The sequence below is a fragment of the Otolemur garnettii genome, unplaced genomic scaffold (genome assembly GCF_000181295.1).
Source record: "Otolemur garnettii isolate 467f Iridium unplaced genomic scaffold, OtoGar3 scaffold00012, whole genome shotgun sequence".
Lineage (NCBI taxonomy): Eukaryota > Metazoa > Chordata > Mammalia > Primates > Galagidae > Otolemur > Otolemur garnettii.
Window position 1 is genome coordinate 15,914,551 of NW_003852407.1, and position 13,381 is coordinate 15,927,931.

The 13,381-nt window shown below is 40.2% G+C and overlaps 2 protein-coding genes across 2 annotated transcripts in view; one reads left to right on the plus strand and one right to left on the minus strand.

Moving 5' to 3' along the window:
• The window catches only part of RPRD1A (regulation of nuclear pre-mRNA domain containing 1A), an 89,498-nt gene extending 84,716 nt beyond the window's left edge, over positions 1-4,782 (plus strand). The window contains exon 7 of the mRNA XM_003784739.3: positions 1,307-4,782. Coding sequence (XP_003784787.1) covers positions 1,307-1,456 — 150 coding nt within the window. The 3' untranslated portion in view covers positions 1,457-4,782. The remainder of the gene's footprint in view (positions 1-1,306) is intronic.
• A 7,308-nt stretch (positions 4,783-12,090) lies between these two features.
• The window catches only part of CUNH18orf21 (chromosome unknown C18orf21 homolog), an 8,327-nt gene continuing 7,036 nt past the window's right edge, over positions 12,091-13,381 (minus strand). The window contains exon 5 of the mRNA XM_003784740.3: positions 12,091-12,483. Within this exon, the coding sequence (XP_003784788.1) occupies positions 12,318-12,483 (166 nt within the window). The 3' untranslated portion in view covers positions 12,091-12,317. The remainder of the gene's footprint in view (positions 12,484-13,381) is intronic.

The window sequence follows — 13,381 nt, forward strand, 5'->3', positions numbered from 1 at the left end:
CCTACTACTGTTGGCTTGGTTCAGGCCTTGGTCCTTTCTTCCCTGGGTAGTTTTAGTAAACTCCTAGCTGAGTTTTTTTCTCAGCTGCTTCATCTGTACTGCATCTGAGATGGTCCTCTCAGACTTGTGTGTGACCATATTGGGAAGAAAATGCAGCTCTCCTTTACCCCATGCCCTGGGGTAATAGTGCATTGCCATGGCGGCTGCTTCCCTCAGACCAAATCTCTGAGTTGAGACTCTGGAACCAGCTCTCGGAGTGATACCCTGTTGTAGGAGCTGAGCTCTTGGTGAAGGAGGTAGTCACAGCCGCCTGCGTTTGTCTTGATTTGCCTCTTCTACTGTGGAGCAGCCTCCTCATGAGTTGGGGGTGAGAATTATCAGGACCTCAGTATTTACAGTGCTCCAAACCCAGGAACTTCTTTTAAGGGCTAGGTAGAAGGGATCCCCCAAGACTGTAACTGCTATAGCCTGGGACTTCGCACCAAGTTGCTGGGGGCAGGATGAGAAATACTGCTGTTGAGCACTGTGAGAAGGAAGCCACCCAAACGGGGCTTGCAGGGAGTGTAAGCCTGTGTTGTTGGCTGCAGCTCTCTAGGGTGGAGTCTGCCCTACTGAGTTACCTTGGGAGGGTAGAGGAAGGGCACAGTAGTGGTTCAAATACCATAGACTCTCTCATACTGAGTTTTCATAGCTTTTCTTGCTAAATTTCAGTTTATATTTGTGAAAATAGATATGAGATTTTTCTTGTTCTAACTCAAGAATACCTGAAATTTTATATGCTAAGGTTAAGTATAGTAATATGTTAATCTTTCTGCAGGCTTAAAGCAACAAGGACTGTGGGTTTTTCTTCTTTCTTTCTTTCTTTTTTCTTAAGGGACAGAGTCTCACTTTATTATCCTCAGTTGAGTGCTATGGTGTTACAGCTCACAGCAACCTCCAGCTCTTGGGCTTAGGCGATTCTTTTGCCTCAGTCTCCCGAGTAGTGGGAACTACAGGCGCCTACCACAATGCCGGCTATTTTTTGTTGCAATTTGGCCAGGGCTGGGTTTGAACCCGCCACCTTCATTATATGGGGCTGGCCGTACTCACTGAGCCACAGGCGCCGCCCAGGACTGTGTTTTTTTCATAATAGAGTTTACCTAGTTATATACTTCCAAAACTCCTCTTTCAATCCTATACATTGGAATAATCATAATCTTTCTTTATTTGTCATTGATTGAGTATAGTATCAGATTTTATGTAGAGTGTTTTTAGGGAGATAGCTCTTTTACCCCCAAATGCTAATGAAAGTGATTTGATGTTACAGGAATACAAGCGCAAGTTAGCCAGAGTTTCCCTGGTGCGCAAAGAACTCAGGTCCCGGATCCAGAACCTGCCAGACTTATCTCGATTGCCCAATGTCACTGGCAGCCACATGCACCTGCCCTTTGCGGGGGACATCTACAGTGAAGACTGATGACCAGTCTCTTTCCAGTCCCAGGACTTTGCAAGAAACGGAGACAGGTTAGGTGGACAGTCCTGTAGCGTTATTTTTGTATATTGTTGGGAGAGTAAAACTTAACAAAAGAAACAAGTAATTTATAAAATTGTTTAAAATGTTGGTTTGTTTATTATTTTATTGGTAAGTTAACATGACTTAGCTTAAACAAAGTGATGATCTCTGTGTATTAATAAGCTCATAAATAGTGATTATTTTCAAAAGATCTTTTTGTAAATTTTTTTTGATCCAGAACCTTGTGAGAAATTCCATGTTTCTATTTCTTCATGTATTTTCAATTGTTTTTCTTTATTTTCTTCAGCATCTAATCACTGTATATTATGTAATTCCTGGGAATAACTAATCAAGTGGAGACTTTATTGTAGTATAGTTTGATTTGATTGTAGAAGGGACTAAATGCTCCAACATAATTTTTACCCTTCTCCCCAAACAAACGTCAATTCTGTGCCTCTCTATGCCTTTGATTCCTTATTCCCTAGAGGTCAGTAATTTAATTTAACACTAAACATGGATGTCAGTTTGAGGTTCAGATCAAAGCCTGCAGAACTTTTCTCTGATAGCACTGTGTGGGTTCCATGCTAACTTCTGATGTAGAACAAAAAGTGTGTTAAATTCATTAAACTGTTTAGAATTTTTTGAGTAGATTAATATGGAAATGCTTTGGAAATGTTATAAATTTTGACATTCTACCAAAAGGACAACTTTGTTTCTGGAACTGATTTCTATTTGTCAAGTCAATCTCCTGTTAACATCATGATCCCTTTAACAAAAAGCTTTCGCAGAATGGAAAGACACATGAGATAATTATACTTTTATTATTCCCTTAGCCATATGACTTTAAAAACAATAGTATTTTTCGCTTTAGTAGCTCAAGAACATAATATTCATTGATGTTCAGTAAAATACCTTGGAACAGTTTAAATGTTCCTGAAGGTTTTTCAGTGACTGTGTATTTGGCAGTTACCCCACACTACAGGGTAGATCCGGTAAATTTCATATTGGTAGACTGACAGTTACCAACACAAATGTACCTTTACTTTTTATTTCCAACCCTGTGTGTTAAAGCAGTTGCATGCTCTTCTGCTTTCTTTTTAAATCACATTGTTAAGCTGTGAAGCTATGGATTTGTATTCACTAATGGCTTAAGATAAATATTTTTTTCATTCATTACTTTACATATTAGACATTTTTCTTCTCACTGCAAGCAGATTCAAATTAGATAGTCAATAAAACATCTTTTAAATCCCACAAGCCAATTATGTCTCACTATTCTGAATGGCTTCACTCTATTTCTCAATATTAGAGATTATAGTAAAAATGAATTAAGTATGAAAAAGGCAAACATTTATTTTGAATAGCCAGTATTTCTGGAAGCAGTGCTTTTGACAGTTTGACCTCTCTCCAAAGCAGAGACGCATATAAATAGTCCCCATCCATATATAGCTTATATTTGAAAGTTTTTTATCAACTTTTGGAACTTGGGGTACATTTTCTCATAGAAACAATAGTTCTATTCTCTAATACTATCACTGAAAGCTCATTTGGGAACCTGATCCACTTAATCATGAATGTACTTAACTTGTAATGTGGTTGACAGACTATTAATAATAGATCCTAACTAGCATTTGTAGCAACACTGTAAAGAAGTGTTGCTACAGTGTGCACCAGTCAGACCCAACACAGGGGGTCGGCTTGTTCTCTGTGCCTCAGTCCTCAGGTACTGGAGATGGAAGAAAAATATTCAGCAAAGGAGGGAGAGGTAACAAGTGCACAATTATAAAACCTGGTTATATGTGTTACGAAAGTATGCCAAGTAAGTTAGTTTTTATTGCTATTAAGGTAAAAGCAGAATCTGTGTCTTAATTTATTTTCAATAACTTGACCTTATTTATGATCTGCTAACGTGATTTATCCATCCAAAAATATGTATATTTTTCCCATTTAAAACTAATTGATAAATTATGTACTCCTGGGAAGATTCAAAATGTTTTAGAAGTTTGTTCAAATATTTTCACCATTTCAAACAGACTTCTGACTTAGATATTTATGCTTCTGCGCTTAGTATTTATGATAAAAATGCATTATTTTTTTAAAGAGCTTGATGAGATTTGTGATAAGTGATAGTATCAAGAACCTGAACCCCACCCTTGACCGATCCTCCGTAAACCTCAGTTGTTGGTTAACTCGTTAACTGAACACAGACAGTATGGTCTGGTTTAGAAGTCATGTCTTCAGCCTTATGATGGTTAACATGGTAAGCCTTAGCAGTAAACAGTCTTCCTTTCTAGAGGGAAGACTAAATTTTCTCAAGAAACGGGGTTAGATAGGGGTACTGTGATACCAAATTCTAAATCATGAGCATTTTCTCCACTGTGTAACTAGGGCAAATCATGCATCTTTGAGTACACTTAGGCCTAGCCCCTTGAAAGAGAAGCATGTTGGCACGTTTATAGTAGGGGTACTGTGGTTTGAATGGATACCATCACTCTTTTCTCCACAAACAGTGCAGAGAGCTGTCTGGAGTGGCAGTGTGAACAGATTCCCTGGTGCTCCCTCTGCTCCTTCCGTCACTACAGTAAGTAAAAGGACCATAGGGGGGAACCCGCAGGCTGAGAAAATCAGCTGTGCTCCATAGCCAACCCTCTCCCTCGAGGAAAACCATCCTAAATGCAGCTGTTCTGGTACCTCTCACTACATGCACTCTGAAGTAGGGCTTTTCCATAGGAAATACTTCAGAATCAGGAAAAAGATGGGATGACCTGGGCATCTTGATTTGCAAAAAAAAAAAAAAACAAAAATAAAACTAAGTTGTCAGTCGTCACTGAAGATGAGCAACTCATCTTTTAAAATATATTTATTGAACTGGTTCTGAGAGATCTTTATAGAGGAAAAATTCACAAGTTAAAATTAACTAAATGGGAAAGTTAGAATGTGTTTTCTGAATTTTCCATTATTTGAAATAATATAAGGCTACTCAACTGCTTTGTATTCTACTAAGAAATAGCTCCTAAAGATGTACTCTTGTTTCATAGTCGTTGCACTATATCAAAGCCTGAAGTGTAAACCCAGTTATTATTCTCTGTATAGAAAGGGAACATTGTGTTACTTAATGAATTTATTTATACAGAGCATTTGTTGCCAACTGTAATTCTAGCCATCCACACACTAGCCTGTTCTGGAGGTGGCAATAGCACATGGGAAAATGAACTTTCCCTATTTGTTTACCCTTTTTTCTTTGGCTGTATCTTAAGATGTTCTTAATAAAGTTTTATGTTCTTTTTGAATGTGTGTGAATTTTTGTGAGTCTGATTCATTGGACATGGGGTGGAGAGGGGGAAAGATGGATAGGCTGGGAAAGAAGCAAAGTATTCAGTGATGTATCATGGAGAAACTGCTGAAGGAGATTACTTGGTCCGTCGTTCCTCAACTTGATCAAGTATCAGAATTAGCTAGGGGGCTTATTAAACTACAGATGGCTAGGCCCTGCTCCCGGAGCTTCTGCTTCAGTAGGCCTGGGGGAAGGCCCGATGGTTGACATTTCTAACAACTTGATTCTGAACCACTGTGTTTAAGGACCACATTCTGATAGCCACCACTGTAGGCTAACTTGGAAGTTCAAGACTTGCTTCATGATTTAAAATATTAAGAAATTCCAAGTAATAGGATAATAAAGTATGAGTTTTACAGTTCATTATATAGCAAGTTCTTTATAGGCAAAGCTTATTAAATGGTTTTGAGTGAACCGATTCAATTGGTACCTTCAAATTCCTAGAACCCAGGCCTTTTTACCACACCTTGAGTTTAAAGCCAAATTGGAGAATACTAGAAATCTGTGGGAATCCTTAGGTTGGTGTTTCCTAAACTTCTTTGACAAGCTCAGACTCAGTTGGGGCATTTGCAAAATGGGCACATATACTCTCTGAGTCAGAATTTAATGTGATTTTTTTTCTTTTTTTTGAGACAGGGTCATCAATGCTATGTTGCTTAGGTTGGTCTCAAACTCCTATCACCAAATGATCGTCCAGCCTCAGCCTCTTGAGTAGCTGGCTTTACAGACACAAGCTGCTGCCCATGCCTGATTCGTAACATCTTCAAAGTTTGGCCCCTGGTTCTCCATTCCTGGATGGCATTTGGTAATTTTATATAAATTTGGGTGCCTTCCATTCCCATTTTTTCTCTCATTGCAATGACAGGTTTTTATACAGTAGAACCTATGTCCAAAAATTCTTTTTTTTTTTTTTTTTTTTTGAGACAGAGCCTCAAGCTGTCACCCTGGGTAGAGAGAGCTGTGGCATCACACCTCAGTAACCTCCAACTCCTGGGCTCAAGCTAGTCTCCTGCCTCTGCCTCCCAAGTAGCAAGGATTACAGGCACCTGCCACAATGCCTGGCTATTTTTTGGTTGCAGCTGTCATTGGCGGGTCGGGGCCGGATTTGAACCCACCAGCTTAGGTGTATGTGGCTGGTGCCTTAGCCGCTTGAGCTACAGGCGCCGAGCCCAAAAATTCTTTTTCAGAGAATTTGGGATCCAGAAACATCCATTTATTTTATTTTATTTTATTTTTAGAGGTTGTCGCCCTTGGTAGAGTGCTGTGGCATCACAGCTCACAACAACCTCCAGCTCTTGGGCTTAGGCTATTCTCTTGCCTCTGCCTCCAGAGTAGCTGGGACTACAGGCGCCCGCTATAACGCCTGGCTATTTTTTTGTTGCAGTTTGGCTGGGGCTGGGTTCAAACTGCCACCCTTGGTATATGGGGCCGGCGCTCTACTCACTGAGCCACAGGCGCCGCCGGAAACATCAATTTTATTTTTATTATTTTTTAAATTTCAGATCAGTATAAAAGTACATGTTGTGATTAGGCTACATTTTTTGTTAGCTAAAGTCCAAGTTGTAACTGAGCTTTCCTCCCAGGAGGTGTGCCATGTACTCCTACATTTTCAGAAATCTGCATTTTAAACAAACTACCCAGGTGAGTCTAATACAGTTAATTTATAGACTACACTTGAAAAACCTGCCCTATAAAGCAAATTACATAACATATAATAATAGTAACTCACACAAATATGGTACTATGCACCAGGAACTGTTACAAGCACTTCAGATGACCTTGTGATACATACTCTGATTATTCCAATTTCACATATAAGAAGCTAAAATAGCATAAGTTCTGTGTGACTCTGAACAAGTCAGATGGTGAAGTTATAAATAAAATTTAAGCCTAGCTCCGAGTCTGGTTCCAAGTCTGTGCCCCTTAATCCCACCCCCACCCCACTACATGATGCCTCTGACATTGGTGGCTTGTTCCAGTCCTACCATCACCAAAATCACTATAACCTGAGATACTATGCAGGTTACAGTGAAAATAACATTATGCAAGTATTCAATTAAAAAGCAAAGTATCAGCTAAAAGCACTACTGAAGGATGGGGGCTTGTGGGAGAATGTTACCACCCAATTTTTTATTTTTTTGTTAAAATATATACAGTAGAACAGCAGTTCTCAACCTGTGGGTCATGACCCCTTTGGGGGTCGAATGACCCTTTCACAGGTGTTGCCTAAGAATATCAGAAAAAACATATTTCAGTTACGAAGTAGCAATGAAAATAATAATTTTATGGTTGGAGGTCACCACAATATGAGGAACTGTATTAAAGGGTCACTGCATTAGGAAGGTTGAGAACCACTGAAGTAGAACCTCTGTCAACATAAGGAATTAGGCCTGCTGTACTGAAAAACACATGTGGTGCATGTCTGGTCTATGAAAATTAGTTCAATTTTGGGTGGTCAATGTCAAGAGGTGGTCACCTATGGAGGCTCTACTGTATATGGCGTGTACATATGGTAAATATTAATGATCTTGAAGCGTACTCTGCATTAAATACACTGACATTATTGTGCATTCAGCACCACCATCCATTTCCAGAACTTTTTTATCTTTCCTAACTGAAACTCTGTACCCTTTAAACAATAACTTCCTATTTCCCCCCAGCTACTGGCAACAGCCATTCTATTTTCTGTCCCTATCAAGTTGACTTTCCTAGGTACTTCATATAAATGGAATTATAAAGCATTATTATGCTCTGGGGTTACTGCCCTCACAGAGCTCACCTACTGGGAGGCCCACAGGCAGGACTCTGGCTCCTATGCGAGAAGAGCTCTGCTAGGACAAGCACAAACCTCCTTAGAAATGCAGTCAAGAGGGCAGCGGACTCAGATTTGTGCTGAGAGCTTTGGGCATTTCTCTGTATGTGTGTTACGTAGCAATAAACGGTTGACTAAGAAAGTGCTGAGAGGAAGGATCCAGTATAGGGAGAGGTTGAGGACCATAAGGAGGCAGGACTTTTCCATGGACCCCGGGGCCTGAATCAGAAGAGTAAGATCAGGGCCAGGAGAGAAGCAAGAGAGGCATCAATGAGAAAAATGAGAGCTCAACTTGAAAGCTGAGCAATGTCTGACATGTGCTGTTGTATTTGCAGTCCCATTTAATCCGCTGGCACTGCCCCTCTTAGAGATGATCCACTTAAGAATGTCACTTGAACTTACAATATCTGAGTAGGGATCATGTTAGAAGTCACCAATGTGTTAAGGCCCAAAGGGCGGTGTTAAGGGGGAAGACAGTAGACAGTGTGGAACTCTAGGGTATATTGATGATTTTGGCCTCCAGATTTTTATCAGCTCTGTCCCCACAAAAGCTCTCTGTATTGCTAATAAGACACAACAATCTTTGTGCCCTCTTACCCTTTCTCCACCCATTCCTGTTGGCTTGTTTTTCTTTCTAAAATAGGGCTCTGCCCGCTGCATGCCTCTTTGGCTGGCGATGGCCTCCATGACATCATTGTGGTGGCTGCCCTTAACGTAGGCTTCCTGGTCCACTCTGGTCACATTCCAGACACCACAGGCCAGAATGACTAGAAAGGCAGCCCAGGGCTACGTGGAACTGTCTTAGGGAAGCACTGCAGTAGCTGGGAGTATACATAAGCAGATGAACCTTAAGGCAACAGGATGGAAGTCTGGGAAAGAATGAAAGCACAGCTGCTCCCAGTCTGAGCTCTCCCATACACGTTTGCTGCTTTTTATAAGACTATCATTTTCTGGGCGGCGCCCATAGCTCAGTGGATAGGGTGCCGGACACATACACCAAGGCTGGAGGGTTTGAACCTGGCCCTGGCCAGCTACAACAATGACAACTGTAACCAAAAAATAGCAAGGCGTTGTGGTGAGCACCTGTAGTCCCAGCTACTTGGGAGGCTGAGGCAAGAGAATTGCTTGAGCCCAAGAGTTAGAGGTTGCTATGAGCTGGGACGCCACGGTACTCTACCCAGGGCGACAGCTTGAGACTGTCTCACACACACACAAAAAAGACTGTCATTTTCATTTACAAGATATGTTAAGTATCTGCACTAATTAAGAGGTTTATTTTTTTAAGGACAGTTTTACTGACACATAATTCACTTACCACAAAATTTATCCTTTTAAAATGTAGAATTTAGTGCATTTTAGTATATTCATAAAGTTGTGCAACCATCATTACTGTCTAATTCCCAACATTTTCATTACCCTAAAAAGAAATCCCATACTCAGGAGCCACTCTCATGCCCCTCACCCCCAGCCCATGGCAAACTCTAGCCTATTTCTATTTTCCTATTCTGAGCATCCCACATGAATGGAATTACCCAGTGTGTCGTCTTGGGTGTCTGGCTTCTTTCAATTAATGTTTACAAGGTTCATGGATGGTTTTAGTACATATCATTAATTCCCTTTTATGGCTGATAGTCCACTGTATGGAAAAAATATTTTGTTATTCACTGAACAGTTGATGGACATGTGTTTTTTACAGTTTGTGGGTATTATAAATAAAGCTATGAATACTCATATTCAAGTGTTTATGTGGATGTTTGTTTTCTGTTCTCTTAGGTATTCCCAACGTTGCAGGAAGACGAGGTCCAACAGAGAGAAAGAGCACCCAAACACCACGTTTATAAGAGGAAGGGCTGGCTCAGGGCTTGTGGCTCAAGTGGCTAAGGCACCAGCCACATACACCTAAAGTGGCAGGTTCAAATCCAGCCCACGGCTGCAACCAAAAAATAGCCGGGCGTTGTGGCCGGCACCTGTGGTCCCAGCTACTTGGGAGGCTGAGGCAGGAGACTCGCTTGAGCCCAGGAGTTGGAGGTTGCTGTGAGCTGTGATGCCAAGGCACTCTACCCAGGGGGATAGCTTGAGGCTCTGTCTCAAAAAAAAAAAAAAAAAAGAGGAAGGGCTTTAGTCACCAGCTGGGAGCTTGCGGCATACAAGAATTCCAAATGGCCGTGCTCCCCTACTGGCTCCCTTTTTATCAACAGTCAAAAGTTCCACCCCACAGGTACCCTTCTCATTGGCCAGTTTGAATCAAGCGGGAGATGCTATTCCAGCCCCTACAAGAACTACAGGATTTCACAGAACTTGGAAATTTCCAAGTTCCAGGAAGTTAAGTTTGCAAATTCCCAAAAGCTGAGTCACCATGGAGAGGACCCTGCAGGTGTATCCTTGTGGTCTCCTTGAGAAGACCCATTCTCCTAGACCTCACCCTTCTCAGGTATCCCGTCTCACCAAGAGTAAAATGGAGTAGAACCGCTGGATCATATGGTCACTGTCTTTTTGAGGAACTGCCATATTTCCAAAGTGGCTGGTTAACTGTAAGTCTTACAGTTTTCTAAGCCATAATGAAGGAAAATCTAAGATTAGCAGCAGAACTGTTTGGAAATTGATTGATTGTAGTTCAAAATAGCTGAATTACTTAAAGAGCAATTTTTTTTTTCTTAATACCATTTGTGAGATTACTCCAGGTTGATACATGGAACTCTTGCTCACTAATTTTTATTTTTAACTGACAAATAGCTAGCTGTATATATTTATAGGGTATCATGTCCTGTTTTGTTACATGTATTCATGTGGGATGATCAAATCAGACTAATTAACATAGCCATCACCTCAAATATTTATCATTTTTTTGTGGTGAGGACATTTTAGATCCTCTTAGCTATTTTGAAATATAACATTATTAACTGTGGTCACCATGCTGTGCGGTAAATGCGCCAGAACTTAATCCTCATAACCTTTGTACTGTTTGGCCAAGGTCTTCCTTTTTCCCACCTATGTGTCCCCACTCCCACATCCCAACCTCTGGCAATCAGCATTCCATTCTCTGAGTTTGACTTCTTAGATTCCATGTAAATGGGGTCACAGGGTATTTGGTTCTGTGTCTGCCTCATCTCACTTAGTATAATGTCCTCTAGGTTCATCCACATTGTCATGAATAACAGGATTTCCTGCCTTTTAAAGGCTAAATAGAATGGGAGGCCAGTGCAGGAGGACTGCTTGAGGACAGGAGTTTGAGACTAGCCTGGGCAATATAGCAAGACCTTTTTTCTCTTAATCAACCAACCAATAAAGGCTGAAGAATATTCTACGGTGTACATATACATTTTATTAATCCATTCATTTTTTTAATGGGCATTTTGATGGTTTATTATCTTTGCTCTCGTAAATAATGCTACAACGAACATGGGAATGCTGACATCTCTTCAACATATTTCAATTTATGGGAATATATAAATATATTAAATATATAAATACATAAGTATATATAAATATATTACTGGTTATATACCCAGTAATGGGATTGCTAGATCATATGGTAATTCTATTTTCGGTTTTTGAGGAACCTCCATCCTGTTTTCAATGTGGTTGTACTAAATAATACCACCAACAATGTAGAAGGGTTCCCTTTGATAAAGAATAAAAAAGACAGGTTCAATACAATGCAAGTGTATTAAAGAAATTACATCTATGTTCCAGAAAAGATTTAAGATCGCTAAACCATTAGTATGTTTAGTATGTGTTGTTCTGATATAATTTTTAGAACTAGAAACAAGTCACCAGAGCAATTTAAAATGCTACTTTAAGGTAAAATACTACTATAGGAACAACAGAAGTAAAATTAACAATTTCAGTATCATGTTAGGTCGTCTATAATCAGGAATGTCCCAGATTCTTTACTTTTGCACACAAAATAGGAACAATGTTCAGATTTTACTAATATAGCTATGCAGATGATGGTGAGAAAATAAGGACACACACTTTTTTTTTTTTTTGAGACAGAGACTCAAGCTGTCCCCCCTAGGTACCTGGGTAGGGTGCTGTGGCATCACAGCTCACAGCAACCGCCAACTCCTGGGCTCAAGCGAGTCTCCTGCCTCCACCTCCCAAGTAGCTGGGACCACAGGTGCCTGCTACAACGCCTGGCTATTTTTTATGGTTGCAGCCATCATTGTTGTTTGGCAGGCCCAGGCTGGATTTGAACCCGCCACCTTAGGTGTATGTAGCTGGTGCCTTAGTCTTTTTCTTCAATTAGTAATAAAGCTACAGACATGTGGAAGAAACCTTCGTGAGTGCCTTAGTCTTTTTCTTCAATTAGTAATAAAGCTACAGACATGTGGAAGAAACCTTCGCGAGCGACAAGACCCTCTCAATAAAGGTCTCAATTTCCTTTTGAAAGAAAATGACATAATAATGAAAGTTGCTAAGGCAGGAGAAAAATAACCCCACCACTCAATGTACACAGATACCTTTATTTACAAGGAACTTTCATTTTTTGATCCTTACAACCATCCTATAACACAGGCAGGTTTCACTCACACATCCTAATGATGTCTTTTCCCGATCAACACTGAAGGATGCCAAGAAAAGTCTGCTCTTAGACCTCTATGTATTTAAAGAATAAATGTTGAAAAAACTGTTTTACTAACTTTAGTTTCAGAAATTGCACTGTACATATCTTATTTTCAAAGTCCACCCTTCAGAGAAGATAAGAAATTTCTGAAATCCAACTTTGGATTCTTTTGGGATTCATTTTGACTAAGCAACATTTTCAGTCGAGAGAAGTGTTTCTTTGTGTTGCTCACATTCTTTGAGGAGCCAGCAGACACTGACTGTTCAGTTGTAGGTGTTCTGAAAGGGAATAAAACCACACTTAGTTATACTGTCAAATGACAATTTAAAAAGTAATTGACAACTGTTACTAGAACCATATTCTGCTCTTTTGTATTATGACCATATACAGGCCACAGCTGCAGTTAGTGTAGTCATTCCTATTTTGTTAAAAATTCTGAACAAGCAACATTTAGGAAGTGTACTGGGTCATTCTGGACCTATTATACTTGAAAGAGTAAGTTTAAGGTAGGGGTCCTCCAACTTTTTAAACAGGGGGCCAGTTCACTGTCCCTCAGACTGTTGGAGGGCCGGACTGTGGGCCTCAGGACAGGTCGGCTGCTAAGCAGGACAGGCAGCAGCGGCAAAAACACCCAGAGGGCCAGATAAATGTCCTAGGCGGGCCACAGTTTGAGGATGCCTGGTTTAAAGCATCATCAGGCCCATGCTCTCTTTTAAGCCTAATAACAATTCTTAGCAAAGACTTTAAAAACATATTCCTTCCTCACAGCTGAAGATACTCCATTTCTCAAACATGAAGGATCTCAACCTACAGATGTACTTCTATCGTGTCTTCTCTACTGGAATGTAAGCTCTACAGGGCAGACACCTATTACTACTAACTGTATGTTCTAGGGGTTTCTGACAGTGCCAAGCATGGCACTGGAAGGTGCTCTGAAAATATCCACTGAATAAATGATTTCCATCTGATATGTGTGTATTTCATCTCCTCTTAGTTTTGTTCCATCCCCATGAACCGTTAATTGGGGTTTGTAGTCTGATTTCTCCTTTTGACTCCCTATCTATATGATAAATGTGAAATATCTTTCCCAATCTTGCATATATCTAAGGAGGAGTCTGGTCTCAATGCAACTAGTTTATTTATAAATAAACCAAATTTTCTTTTATTTATTTATTT